The sequence below is a fragment of the Anomaloglossus baeobatrachus genome, chromosome 5, assembly GCF_048569485.1.
Source record: "Anomaloglossus baeobatrachus isolate aAnoBae1 chromosome 5, aAnoBae1.hap1, whole genome shotgun sequence".
In the NCBI taxonomy this organism is placed as follows: Eukaryota; Metazoa; Chordata; class Amphibia; order Anura; family Aromobatidae; genus Anomaloglossus; species Anomaloglossus baeobatrachus.
In genome coordinates, this window is record NC_134357.1 from 29,696,422 (window position 1) to 29,711,633 (window position 15,212).

Genomic DNA, 15,212 nt, shown 5'->3' on the forward strand with positions numbered 1-15,212 from the left:
GGCGGAGATGTTCTGAAGAAACGAGTCGGAGGACGAGAGCTGAACTCTATCCTGTAACCGTGAGACAGAATGTCTCTCACCCATCGGTCTTGGACATGTGGCCACCAGGCGTCGCCAAAGCGGGAGAGCCTGCCACCGACCGAGGATGCGGTTTGGGGAGGCCGAAAGTCATGAGGAGGCCGCCTTGGAGACTGTGCCTCTGGCGGTCTTTGGAGGACGTGATTTAGACCGCCATGCATGAGAGTTCCTCTGGCCCTTCTGTGGCCTGTTGGACGAGGAGGATTGGGATCTGGCTGAGGGCCGAAAGGACCGAAACCTCGCTTGAATTTTCCGTTGCTGAGGTCCGTTTGGTTTGGACTGGGGTAAGGACGAGTCCTTTCCCTTGGATTGCTTAATAATTTCATCCAATCGCTCGCCAAACAATCGGTTGCCAGAAAATGGTAAACCGGTTAAGAACTTCTTGGAAGCAGAGTCTGCCTTCCATTCGCGTAGCCACATGGCCCTGCGGACTGCCACCGAATTGGCGGATGCTACCGCTGTACGGCTAGCAGAGTCCAGGACGGCATTCATGGCGTAGGATGAAAATACCGACGCCTGAGAAGTCAAAGACGCAACCTGCGGAGCAGAGGTACGTGTGACCGCATTAATCTCAGACAGACAAGCTGAGATAGCTTGGAGTGCCCACACGGCTGCAAAGGCCGGGGCAAAAGACGCGCCTGTGGCTTCATAGATGGATTTCATTAGGAGCTCTATCTGCCTGTCAGTGGCATCCTTGAGCGATGAACCGTCAGCCACTGGTACTACGGATCTAGCCGCCAGTCTAGAGACTGGAGGATCCACCTTGGGACATTGAGCCCAACCCTTAACTACGTCAGAGGGGAAGGGGTAACGTGTGTCATTAAGGCACTTAGTAAAGCGCTTGTCCGGAAAAGCTCTGTGCTTCTGGACAGCATCTCTGAAGTTAGAGTGATCGAAAAAAGCACTCCGTGTACGTTTGGGAAACCTAAACTGGTGTTTCTCCTGCTGTGAAGCCGACTCCTCTACAGGTGGAGTTAGGGGAGAAAGATCTAGCACCTGGTTGATGGACGCTATAAGGTCATTTACTATGGCGTCCCCTTCAGGTGTATCAAGATTGAGAGCAACGTCAGGGTCAGAGCCCTGGGCTGCGACCTCCGCTTCATCCTCCAGAGAGTCCTCAAGCTGAGACCCCGAACAGCGTGATGAAGTCGGGGAAGATTCCCAGCGAGCCCGCTTAGCCGGTCTGGGACTGCGGTCCGTGCCGGAGTCCTCCACGTGATACCTAGGGGCCACCCCGGGAGCACGCTGCGGCGCAGACCGAGAGGGGCCTGGGGACGATGACCCCGCAGTGCCCGGGGCCTGTGTAAGGGCCGGTCTGGACTGCAAGGCTTCTAGTATCTTAGCAGACCATTTGTCCATAGACTGAGCCATGGATTGTGATAGTGACTCAGAGAGTTTCTCAGCTAAAACTGCAAACTCTGTCCCTGCCACCTGGACAGGGGAAGCAGGAGGGTCTGCCTGAGCCGAGGGTCCCACCAGTGCCCGAGGCTCCGGCTGAGCGAGTGCCACAGGGCCCGAGCATTGCTCACAGTGAGGGTAGGTGGAACCTGCAGGTAGCATAGCCGCACAAGAGGTACAGGTTGCAAAATAACCCTGTGTCTTGGCACCCTTGATCCTTGTGAACGACATGCTGTTGTCTCCTAGGAGAGTGATCACTGAGGGTATATAGCCAAAAGCAAAACAATGCGGCCGAACAGAGAAAATGTATACAAATATGTATATATATATATATACATTTCGGCACCCTAGGGGGACCAGCACCGGGTGACCGGTGTGGCTTACCGACCGCCCAAAGCGGTGTGTGTCCACCAGATTCCCTGCCTTGGGTCTCCCAGAGCTGCAGCCAGAAGTCCTCCACCGGCAGAATGTGTTTAAAACATGGCTGCCGGCGTTCTCAGGGGAGGAGGGAGCTGTGGGCGGCGACTAATAAAGTGCGGGAATCTGGTGCCCCACAGTGATTAGTGAGGGGGGAGGAGGACACCTAAAGTGTGCTCCAGCCCTCACTGTCGACGTCAGGTCGACCGTCCCACCCTTACCCCTGACTGGCAGGGCCGGGGGCGGGATTCATGGCACTAGGCCGCATAAAGCCGGGGACTAAATTTAATACCGCGGCCGGCAAACAGGCGCGGTCGGCGCGGTAGTCCCGGTCGTCATAAAAATACAGCAGCCGCTGCAGCGTCTGAGACCAAGCGCTCCATGCGCCGTCCCCAAGGGGACACAGAGTACCTTTAGATGCAGGGCCCTGTCCCTGATGATACCAAGTCTCCTGTCCGTCAGATTCCCACAGGGGCTGCGGAGGGAGCCCGGTCCCAGTGCCTGGATGACCGGTTAGGATCCCACTTCCCCAGAGCCTCTAAGGGATGGGGAAGGAAAACGGCATGTGGCTCCAGCCTTTGTACCCGCAATGGGTACCTCAACCTTAACAGCACCGCCGACTCAGTGGGGTGAGAAGGGAGCATGCCGGGGGCCCTGTGGGGGCCCTGTTTTCTTCCATCCGATACAATCAGCAGCTGCTGCTGACTAAAATGGGAGCTCGAGTGAATGTGTGCCTCCTTCAACACAAAGCATAAAAACTGAGGAGCCCGTGATGCACGGGGGGGTGTATAGGCAGAGGGGAGGGGTTACACTTTTTAAAGTGTAATACTTTGTGTGGCCTCCGGAGGCAGAAGCTATACACCCAATTGTCTGGGTCTCCCAATGGAGCGACAAAGAAATAAAAGCTGTGCTCTGATTGGTTGCCATTAGCAGGCAATAATCTCTAGAAAGAAACTGAAGGAGGCCCGTAGCAACCAAAGCTCAGCTTTCATTTCTTACACTATTCTGGTAAAATGAAAGCTGAGCTCTGATTGGTTCCCATGGACAGGCAATATTGTCTAAAAGATAATGTGTCCCATAGCAACCATTTGCAAATTACCTTTCATTTCTTACACTATAGTGGTAAAATGAAAGCTGTCCTCTGACTGGTTGCCATGGCAGGTCATATTGTCTAAAAGAGAAACTGTAGGAGGCCCATAGCAACCAATCACAGCTCCGCTTTCATTTCTCCAGAGTAGTGTAAGAATTGAAAGCCGATCTCTGATTGGTTGTTACAGGAAACAAAGAGGACAAGTTTAAAGGGAACCTGTCACCAGTTTTATGGCCTATAAGCTGCGGCCAGCACTAGTGGGCTCTTATATACAGCATTCTAACATGCTGTATATAAAAGAGCCCAGGCTGCTGTGAGAACATAAAAAACACTTTATAATACTCACCTAAAACGGTCGCTGCGGTGCTCGTTGGCCCCATGGGCGGCGCTGTTCTCCGGGACCGGCGCCTCCTCTCTCAGCCATTTTGCTCCTCCGTCTTCTGAAGCCTATGTGCATGACGCGTCTTCGTCATACACACTCGACGGCACTGAGGTCCTGCGCAGGCGCACTACAATACTTTGATCTGTCCTGAACAGGGCAGATTAAAGTTCGCCTGCGCAGGACCTCAGTGCCGGCGAGTGTGTATGATGTAGACGCGTCATGCACACCGGCTTCAGAAGACGGAGGAGCAAGATGGCCGAAAGAGGAGGTGCCGGTTCCGGAGAACAGCGCCGCCCACGGGACCAACAAGCACCGCAGCGACCGTTTTAGGTGAGTATTATAGAGGGTTTTTTATGTTGTCACAGCGGCCTGCGCTCTTATATACGGCATGTTAGAATGCTGTATATAAGAGACGACTGGTGGTGGCCGCAGCTTATAGGCCATAAAACTGGTGACAGGTTCCCTTTAAGGCAAGAATGTGATATTATAGCCATTTTACATAACAGTGTTTGGAGAAAAAATTGCTTGACGAGCGTTTATTTTTTTTTTTCCTACTGATGTGCAGCCAATATCTTGTGACAACACTTCTTTTGGTCAGTAATGTGTATGAAACCAGCCTCATGCTTATGGTAAATACGAAATATACTCGACTTGCTCTTTGGCAAATGGATGAAGTTTATTTTTTATCTACAAACGTTTTTTGCTTTTTTTTTATTTATTTTTTTTAAAGCAAAAAGTCCAGTTCAACTAAATACAGCAATAATGTGTAAAAAAAATTCAGATGTTCATGAAAAACACTCAACAAAAAAAAATGCAATAATGAGTCGTCCCTCAAGTCCCAGGGCCCACGCTGTGCAGTTTTGATGCGGATTTTCAGAAATCTGCAGCAAAATCTGCATGTCCATTGTGAAGCCAGCAAAGTCTATGAGAATTCAGAAGTGCTGTGCCCATGTTGCTTATTATTCCATTGCGGATTTGGTGCAGAAAAAAAGAAATCTGCACCAAATACACAAGGGAAAAATACTCAACGTGGGCACAGCACATCTGAATTCTCAGACTTTGCTGGCTTCACAATGGACATGCACATCTTGCTGCAGATTTCTGAAAATCCGCATCAAAATCCGCAGCGTGGGCACAGGGCCTAATAGTTTATGAAGCAGGGAGTAGAAAAGAGTGGCTGCTTTCCTTTAGAATCAGCGCCTCCCCCATCTATGGGCCAAGTCTGGTATTGCAGCTCCGCGCCATAGAAAGTAGTAAGGGTGATTTGCAATTGCACACAACAACCTGCAGACAGTAATGCTAAATCCTTGCCTGGAGCACGATACGATCTCAGCCTGCCCCCTACTGGTGGAGGTTACATGGAGGACTTACAGTGCTCAGGGACAGGTGGGGCTTGAAGTCGTCTTCATTCACCTTGAAGGTGTAGTATGAGGTCTTGGATGACAGCTCACAGCCTGTGGGATACAGAGGAGATATGGGAACAGGTGAGGCCAGCAGTACATTCACTGGCCAATTACTATTCACAACCTGGGCCAGCAGCTAGAGAACCTGTGCAAGTGCTGGGGTCCCCGGCACCTGGGGCCCACAGTGCCTTATCTACCGTGCGTGTTCTACATGTAGGGAGCGGGCTCAGGACCTGCGCTATACAGACAGCACCCAAGTAACTGCTGTGATCAGAGCAAACTCAGATCCCAGTAGTTAAAAGGGAACCAACCAGTAGGATTTTCCACATATATAGTGAAGGCAGTGCTATATTGGCACTAACATGGTAAATAAAACCATACCTTCATTTTTCATATTGAATCTGTAAGGGTTGTGGGGAGAAAAAAAAAAAGTTAATAAAAGTTCACAAATTTGTGCATCTTGTGATTGATGTGTGCAGCGGGCCGGGCCGTTGCTGTAAACTCCTCCTCCTGTGTCCTCTATGGCGTGCCGCCATTTCATTAATATCGTGCTGCGCCGCCATTGCTGCTGTTAGCGGTGCGTGTGCATTGCTACAGTAATGATGTCTTCAATAAAATGGCGCCGGAGTTAGCACATGCGCGCACTGCGATCTCCGGCGCCGTTATACTAAAGATGCTGTGTAGAAGACTATGAGCGGCATTGGTGCGTGCACAGCTGAAAAAAAAAAATCTGCACATGCACTGATGCCGCTCAATCTCCTCTACAGTATCTTCAATGAAATAGCGCCAGAGATCACGGTACATGCATATTTAGACTCTGGCGCCATTTTACTGAAGACATTATTAGTAGTAATGCGCAAGTGCCGCCAACAACAGCAATGGTGGCATGATATTTAAATAAAGAAAAGGGGGCATGCCATACAGGAGAAGGAATTGACAATGAGGACGCAACCCACATAGTCCCACCCTGCTGCATACATAATAGTAATATAAGAATATTTATTCATTTATATAGCGCTATTAATTCCGCAGCGCTTTACATACCTTGGCAACACTGTACCCATTGGGGCTCACAATCTAGAGACCCTATCTGTATGTCTTTGGAGTGTGGGAGGAAACCGGAGACCCCGGAGGAAACCCATGCAAACACAGGGAGAACATACAAATTCCTTGCATATGGTGTCCTTGGTGGGATTTGAACCCAGGACCCCAGCGCTGCAAGACTGCAGTGCTAACCACTGAGCCACCACAAGACTGCAGTGCTAACCACTGAGCCACCACAAGACTGCAGTGCTAACCACTGAGATACCACAAGACTGCAGTGCTAACCAATGAGATACCACAAGACTGCAGTGCTAACCACTGAGCCACCACAAGACTGCAGTGCTAACCACTGAGCCACCACAAGACTGCAGTGCTAACCACTGAGATACCACAAGACTGCAGTGCTAACCACTGAGCCACCGTGCTGCCCATTTCTGGGCTTCCAAATACAGTTTTTCACTGGATCCTGACTATACTGCACGCAACCGTATGTGAACGCTGGCATGCTGATAGACAGGATCCTGCTTGCTCTACTGAGCATGCCCAGAAACCAGCCTGGCGTGATTAGTCTCTCTCTCCCCCTCTCTCCCCCCTCTCTCTCTCCCCCGCCTGAGAGCGGCGGACGCTCGTAACCAAGGTAAATATCGGGTAACCAAGCAAAGCGCTTCGCTTAGTTACCCGATGTTTACCTTGGCTACCAGCGTCAGATACCAGCTCCCAGTCTATCACATTCAGTTCCCCTCACTCCCGATCACATGACTCCAATGCCCGCCCATAAACTTCAAGTGACAGAATCCTGCAAAATAACACATGCGTTTGCGTTTTTCTTTGTAAAAACAGGATCCACTTTTACAGCAAAAAACGTTCATGACGCATGTTAAAAAAACGTAGTGTGAAAGCAGCCTTACATGTGCAAACCACTCAAGCGAGCCGCGCTGGGCATGGGTATGATTGATGCTCAGCTTTGTGCAAGCCGCGTGCATTATCTGAACGGCTCACACTGGTGGTAAAATCAGCGTGATCAAATGTAGTGCGGACACATACAAAAAAAATAAAAATGTGAAAAAGTCAGCCCATGCACCACCGAAAGTGATCTGCTTATGGCTGGCTGCATGTGGGCGGAGACACGAACTGCCCAATTACTGACTTCTATTGAAGTTCAGTTCAAATCAGGGCCACAAACCGAACCTTATCTAGAGTGTGAATGTGCCCTGAGAACCGATCCTCCAAAGGTTCGCTCATCTCTAGTCATGATAGCAGCATTTAGTGAACCTGTCAGGTGCAATATGCACCCGGGACCACGAGCAGTTCTGGGTGCATATAGCTAATCCCTGCCTAACTGTCCCTGTATACACTAGCATAGATAAAGAGATCTTTGGAAAGAAGGGAATTTTGTTTACTTACCGTAAATTCCTTTTCTTCTAGCTCCAATTGGGAGACCCAGACAATTGGGTGTATAGCTTCTGCCTCCGGAGGCCACACAAAGCATTACACTTAAAAGTGTAAAGCCCCTCCCCTTCTGCCTATACACCCCCCATGCATCACGGGTTCCTCAGGTTTGGTGCAAAAGCAAGAAGGAGGAAAGCAAATAAATTGGTTTAAAGTAACTTCAATCCGAAGAAATTTCGGAGAACTGAAACCATACAACATGAACATGTGTACACGAAAAAACAACAGCCCGAAGGGAACAGGGCGGGTGCTGGGTCTCCCAATTGGAGCTAGAAGAAAAGGAATTTACGGTAAGTAAACAAAATTCCCTTCTTCTTTGTCGCTCCATTGGGAGACCCAGACAATTGGGATGTCCAAAAGCTGTCCCTGGGTGGGTAAAATAATACCTCATAACAGAGCCGTAAAACGGCCCGTTCCTACAGGTGGGCAACCGCCGCCTGAAGGACTCGTCTACCTAGGCTGGCATCCGCCGAAGCATAGGTATGCACCTGATAGTGTTTGGTGAAAGTGTGCAGGCTCGACCAGGTAGCCGCCTGGCACACCTGCTGAGCCGTAGCCTGGTGCCGTAAAGCCCAGGACGCACCCACGGCTCTGGTAGAATGGGCCTTTAGCCCTGAGGGAACCGGAAGTCCAGAAGAACGGTAGGCTTCGAGAATTGGTTCCTTGATCCACCGAGCCAGGGTGGATTTGGAAGCCTGTGACCCCTTACGCTGACCAGCGACAAGGACAAAGAGTGCCTCCGAGCGGCGCCGTACGGGAAATGTAGATTCTGAGCGCTCTCACCAGATCTAACAAATGCAAATCCCTTTCACATTGATGAACTGGATGAGGACAAAAAGAAGGTAAGGAGATATCCTGATTGAGATGAAAGGTGGATATCACCTTAGGAAGGAATTCTGGAACCGGGCGCAGCACCACCTTGTCCTGGTGAAACACCAGGAAAGGAGCCTTGCATGACAACGCTGCTAGCTCAGACACTCTCCGAAGTGATGTGACTGCTACTAGGAAGACCACTTTCTGCGAAAGGCGAGAAAGAGAAATATCCTTCAAAGGCTCAAAAGGTGCCTTCTGAAGGGCCATCAAAACCCTGTTCAGATCCCAGGGTTCTAAGGCCGCCTGTAAGGAGGGACAATGTGACAAACCCCCTGCAGGAACGTGCGTACCTGAGAAAGCCTGGCAAGACGCTTCTGAAAGAACACAGAGAGCGCTGAGACTTGTCCCTTAAGGGAGCCGAGCGACAAACCTTTTTCCAATCCTGATTGAAGAAAGGAAAGAAAAGTGGGCAAGGCAAAGTGCCAGGGAGAAAATCCCTGATCAGAGCACCAAGATAGGAATATCTTCCACGTCCTGTGGTAGATCTTGGCAGACGTTGGTTTCCTGGCCTGTCTCATAGTGGCAATGACCTCTTGAGATAACCCTGAAGACGCTAGGATCCAGGACTCAATGGCCACACAGTCAGGTTGAGGGCCGCAGAATTCAGATGGAAAAACGGCCCTTGAGACAGCAAGTCTGGACGGTCTGGTAGTGCCCACGGTTGGCCCACCGTGAGATGCCACAGATCCGGGTACCACGACCTCCTCGGCCAGTCTGGAGCGACGAGGATGGCGCGGCGGCAGTCGGCCCTGATCTTGCATAACACTCTGGGCAACAGTGCCAGAGGTGGAAACACATAAGGGAGTTGAAACTGCGACCAATCCTGAACTAAGGCGTCTGCCGCCAGAGCTCTGTGATCGTGAGATCTTGCCATGAATGCCGTGACCTTGTTGTTGTACCGGGACACCATTAGGTCGACGTCCGGCATCCCCCAGCGGCAACAGATCTCCTGAAACACGTCCGGGTGAAGGGACCATTCCCCTGCGTCCATGCCCTGGCGACTGAGAAAGTCTGCTTCCCAGTTTTCTACGCCCGGGATGTGAACTGCGGATATGGTGGAGGCCGTGGCTTCCACCCACATCAAAATCCGCCGGACTTCCTGGAAGGCTTGCCGACTGCGTGTTCCGCCTTGGTGGTTGATGTAAGCCACCGCTGTGGAGTTGTCCGACTGAATTCGGATCTGCTTGCCTTCCAGCCACTGCTGGAACGCTTTTAGGGCAAGATACACTGCCCTGATCTCCAGAACATTGATCTGAAGGGAGGACTCTTGCTGAGTCCACGTACCCTGAGCCCTGTGGTGGAGAAAGACTGCTCCCCACCCTGACAGACTCGCGTCCGTCGTGACCACCGCCCAGGATGGAGGTAGGAAGGATTTCCCCTTCGACAATGAAGTGGGAAGAAGCCACCACCGAAGGGAAGCTTTGGCTGCCTGAGAGAGGGAGACGTTCCTGTCGAGGGACGTCGACTTCCTGTCCCATTTGCGTAGGATGTCCCATTGAAGAGGACGCAGGTGAAACTGCGCGAAAGGGACTGCCTCCATTGCTGCCACCATCTTCCCTAGGAAGTGCATGAGGCGCCTCAAGGGGTGTGACTGACCTTGAAGGAGAGATTGCAACCCTGTCTGCAGTGACCGCTGTTTGTTCAGCGGGAGCATCACCATTGCTGAGAGGGTATGAAACTCCATGCCAAGATATGTCAGCGATTGGGCCGGTGTCAGATTTGACTTTGGAAAATTGATGATCCACCCGAAACTCTGGAGAGTCTCCAGAGTAGCGTTGAGGCTGTGTTGGCATGCCTCTTGAGAGGGTGCCTTGACCAGCAGATCGTCTAAGTAAGGGATCACCGAGTGACCCTGAGAGTGGAGGACCGCAACTACTGTAGCCATGACCTTGGTGAAAACCCGTGGGGCTGTCGCCAGGCCGAACGGCAGTGCCGCGAACTGGAGGTGTTCGTCTCCTATGGCGAAGCGCAGGAAGCGCTGATGCTCTGGAGCAATCGGTACGTGGAGATAAGCATCTTTGATATCGATAGATGCAAGGAAATCTCCTTGGGACATTGAGGCGATGACGGAGAGGGATTCCATCCGGAACCGCCTGGTCTTTACGTGTTTGTTGAGCAGTTTTAGGTCCAGGACAGGACGGAAAGACCCGTCCTTCTTTGGAACCACAAACAGGTTGGAGTAAAAACCGTGACCCTGTTGCTGAAGAGGAACCGGGACCACCACTCCTTCTGCCTTCAGAGTGCCCACCGCCTGCAGAAGAGCATCGGCTCGCTCGGGAGGCGGAGATGTTCTGAAGAATCGAGTCGGAGGACGAGAGCTGAACTCTATCCTGTAACCGTGAGACAGAATGTCTCTCACCCAACGGTCTTTTACCTGTGGCAGCCAGGTGTCGCAAAAGCGGGAGAGCCTGCCACCGACCGAGGATGCGGTGTGAGGAGGCCGTAAGTCATGAGGAAGCCGCCTTGGTAGCGGCACCTCCGGCGGTCTTTTTAGGACGTGACTTAGACCGCCATGAATCGGAGTTCCTCTGATCCTTCTGAGGCCTTTTGGACGAGGAGAATTGGGACCTGCCCGCGCCCCGAAAGGACCGAAACCTCGACTGTCCCCTCCTCTGTTGGGGTATGTTTGGTTTGGCCTGGGGTAAGGATGTATCCTTTCCCTTGGATTGTTTGATGATTTCATCCAATCGCTCACCAAACAAACGGTCGCCAGAAAATGGCAAACTGGTTAAGCACTTTTTGGAAGCCGAATCTGCCTTCCATTCCCGTAGCCACAAGGCCCTGCGTATTGCCACCGAATTGTCGGCTGCAACCGCCGTACGGCTCGCAGAGTCCAGGACAGCATTAATAGCGTAGGACGCAAATGCCGACGTTTGAGAGGTTATGGACGCCACTTGCGGCGCAGACGTACGTGTGACTGCGTCAATTTGCGCTTGACCCGCTGAGATAGCTTGGAGTGCCCATACGGCTGCGAATGCTGGAGCAAAAGACGCGCCGATAGCTTTTATAGATGGATTTCAACCAGAGCTCCATCTGTCTGTCAGTGGCATCTTTGAGTGAAGCCCCATCTTCCACTGCAACTATGGATCTAGCCGCCAGTCTGGAGACTGGAGGATCCACCTTGGGACACTGAGTCCAGCCCTTGACCACGTCAGGGGGGGAAGGGATAACGTGTATCCTTAAGGCGCTTGGAAAAACGCTTATCTGGACAAGCTCGGTGTTTCTGGACTGCCTCTCTGAAATCAGAGTGGTCCAGAAACATACTCGTTGTACGCTTGGGAAACCTGAAACGGAATTTCTCCTGCTGAGAAGCTGACTCCTCCACCGGAGGAGCTGAGGGAGAAATATCCAACATTTGATTGATGGACGCGATAAGATCATTCACTATGGCGTCCCCATCAGGAGTATCAAGGTTGAGAGCGGCCTCAGGATCAGAATCCTGATCAGCTACCTCCGCTTCATCATACAGAGAGTCCTCCCGCTGAGACCCTGAACAATGTGATGATGTCGAGGGAATTTCCCAGCGAGCTCGCTTAGGCGGTCTGGGGCTGCGGTCCGTGTCAGAGACCTCACCCTGGGATCTATGAGACACCCCGGGAGGACATTGTTGTTCCAACTGAGGGGGACCAGGGTGCAATGATTCCACAGTGCCCATGGTCTGAGATACCGGTCTGGACTGCAAGGCTTCTAGTATCTTAGCCATAGTCTCAGAAAGTCTATCAGTAAAAACTGCAAACTCCGTCCCCGTCACCTGGACAGTGTTAGCAGGTGGTTCACCCTGGGCCACCCTTAGCAGAGGCTCCGGCTGAGTAAGTGCCACAGGGGCCGAGCATTGCACACAATGAGGGTCAGTGGAACCTGCCGGCAGTATAGCCGTACATGCTGCACAGGCAGCATAGTAAGCCTGTGCTTTGGCACCCTTGCTTTTTGCGGACGACATGCTGTTGTCTCCTCTGAGCAATCCAGGAGGGTATATAGCCAAAAATCAACCGTACACCATACAGTGTAAAGTATAGCCTATAATCATATAATCTATATGTACACTTCTGCACTAGTGGGGCCAGCACCTCAGGTGCTGCTTACCGCCCGCTCAAAGCGGTTGTGTGGTCACCAGAATCCCTGCCTGGGTCTCCCAGAGCTTGTCTCCCCTCTCCAGCGTCAGAAGAGCTGACAGGAATGGCTGCCGGCGTCCTGAGGAGAGGAGGGGGCCGTGGGCGTGCCCTAAAAAGTGCGGGAATCTGGTGCCCCACTGTGCACAGTGAGGGGGGTGGAGTATGCCAAGCATGTTCCAGCCCTCAGTGCTGACGTCCGTACAGCGTCCCGCCCTTCCCCTGACTGGCAGGCCTGGGGGCGGGAAAAGAGTGAGACTAGGCCGCAAAAGCCGGGGACTAAAGTTATAAGCGCGGCCGGCGTATAAGCGCGGTCGGCGCGGTAGTCCCCGGCGTACTAACATTCCCAGCCGCGCTGCAGTGTGGAATGGCAGCGCGCTGTCAGCGCGGTAGTCCCCAGTAAACTAACACACCCAGCCACGCTGCAGTGTGTGATGGCACAAGCGCGGTCAGCGCTGCGGTCCCCGGCGCACTAACACACCCAGCAATGCTGGAGTGTTTCTGTGCGCGGTCCCCACGGGGACACAGAGTACCTCAAAGTAGCAGGGCCTTGTCCCTGACGATACTCGGCTCCTTGTCCAGCAGAGTCCCCAGGGGCTGTGGATGGAGCACGGTCTCAGTGCCTGGAGACCGATTAGGATCCCACTTCACCCAGAGCCCTAAAGGGATGGGGAAGGAAAACAGCATGTGGGCTCCAGCCTCCGTACCCGCAATGGATACCTCAACCTTAACAACACCGCCGACAAGAGTGGGGTGAGAAGGGAGCATGCTGGGGGCCCTGTTATGGGCCCTCTTTTCTTCCATCCGACATAGTCAGCAGCTGCTGCTGACTAAGCTGTGGAGCTATGCGTGGATGTCTGCCTCCTTCGCACAAAGCATGAAAACAGAGGAACCCGTGATGCACGGGGGGTGTATAGGCAGAAGGGGAGGGGCTTTACACTTTTAAGTGTAATACTTTGTGTGGCCTCCGGAGGCAGAAGCTATACACCCAATTGTCTGGGTCTCCCAATGAAGCGACAAAGAAAAGTATTTCTAAAGAACCTTTATGATATGATAATGAGCGAGAGGACTAGTCCCCTGGGCGTTAGTTCCCCTGGCTAGTCGCCCCCATTAGCATGTTAGTACACCCCTGTGGGTGTGCTATCATGATAATGAATGTGCAGCGTCAGAGGATGGTCACACTCACCTCTCCGCTGCCATCGCCTCCTGATGCTGAATTTCGACTCAGTGCGCATGATCCTGGAGTTTGGGTCATGCGCACTACTTCAGTTTGAAGCCAGGATGCGTACACCCAGCTTCATAGTGTGTATGACCCAAACTCCGGGGTCATGTGCACTGAACCAAAATCCAGTGTTGAGCGGCAATGGCAGCGGAGAGGTGAGTGACATCATCCTCTGACGCTGCGTATTCATTAGCATGATGGCACACCCACAGGAGCGTACTAATATGCTAATAAGGGCAGCTAGCCGGGGAACTATCGAACAGGGGACTAGTCCCTGCACTCATTAACATACGGTAAAAGATCTTTAGAAATACGTTTTCTACAGATCCCTTTATCGATGCTACTGTATACAGGGACAGATAGGCAGGGAGAAGGAATATACACCCAGAACTGCTCGTGGTCCTGGGTGCATATTGTACCCGACAGGTTCACTTTAAGAAGTTGAAAATGGGGGAAGGTGTCTCTTGTGATCCATATTAGCTTCCCCAGCAACATGATTGCAAAATGCTGAAGCCATGTTGGCACATCTGCGACCAGGCTTCATAGATAGATCAGTTTTTTTTTTTACAATGCAGCATTACAGTGCATCACACAAGTGATCACAGAAGAAGGGGGGGTAGTAATAAAAAAAAAAAATGTAAACTAAAAGTAAAAATGTATATGCCTGGTTTTAGCTTATTTTTTTGAGAAGAGGGTGACATGGAGAGAAAAAAAAACATCTATATTTTTTTCATTTTGTTGATGGCGACATTAGATCATATCACCCTCAAAGGTTTTTTTTTTAATAAAAAAAATAAAAATGTCTGTTCATATAAAAAATATTTTTTTCTCACTTTCTTAAGGGATATAATCTACTGTAATTTCACCCTCAAGAAAGTAGAAAGATTATATATAAAATATATATATAAAAATTTATATATATATATATATATATATATATATATATATATATATATATATATATATATATATATCCATTTTTTTAAGATATATTTTTTTCTTTTTACTTTGAGGGTGCAATGATCTAATATCACCTTCAAGAAAATGTTACAAAAAAAAAAAAAAATTATATATTTATTTATTTCATGTCATCCTCTTCCCCCTCACCCCAAAAAAAAAATAAAAAATAATGATTTGTGATGGTCACGTGTGTATTTCTCCGAACTAATCGCATACATAGGATAGGATACATAGGAGAGCCGGAGCACAGCCTACGGCATGCTGGGACCTGTAGTGCCCTGAACACGAGCTCACTCCTCACAGTGATAAGTGCAGGAGGTCAGGTGCACAATGCTGGGAGTTGTAGTCCCCCTCCCCCGTACCGAATAGGTAGCTCTCCATGACGGAGCTCATCTTGGCCTCCTGCATTACAGACAAGAACGAAGTCATGCTGGATCCTGAGAGCGGTCACACACGTGGGTCACAGCGCACTTCCTGTACATAACCGGAAAGGGAGGAGCCAGCGTCCAGAAGCGAAAGTAGGTGCTAGCTGTGTGACGTCAGCGCGCTGTCTACGCAACGTTACAAAAAAGGGGCGGAGTTAGCGGCGTGACGTCGCTGTATCATTTCATTCACTAGCCTCCTTGACCTTTTCCCTGGGACTGGTGGAGTGACGTCAGCTGTGCAGGAGAAGAGCAATTGTGTGACGTCACTACACACACCTGACACCTTGTCACGTCACCTGTGCATGAGAAGAGACAATTGTGTGACGTCACTACACCACAATATAAAACCTAACCCTATAAAT

The 15,212-nt window shown here is 50.9% G+C and overlaps 1 protein-coding gene across 1 annotated transcript in view; it reads right to left on the minus strand.

Moving 5' to 3' along the window:
* The window catches only part of NPM3 (nucleophosmin/nucleoplasmin 3), a 37,205-nt gene extending 22,287 nt beyond the window's left edge, over positions 1 to 14,918 (minus strand). The window contains exons 1-2 of the mRNA XM_075352226.1: positions 14,788 to 14,918; positions 4,737 to 4,819 (exon numbers count right to left, since the gene is read on the minus strand). Of these exons, the coding sequence (XP_075208341.1) occupies positions 4,737 to 4,819; positions 14,788 to 14,854 (150 nt within the window). The 5' untranslated portion in view covers positions 14,855 to 14,918. The remainder of the gene's footprint in view (positions 1 to 4,736; positions 4,820 to 14,787) is intronic.
* Between the last annotated feature and the right edge of the window lie 294 nt (positions 14,919 to 15,212).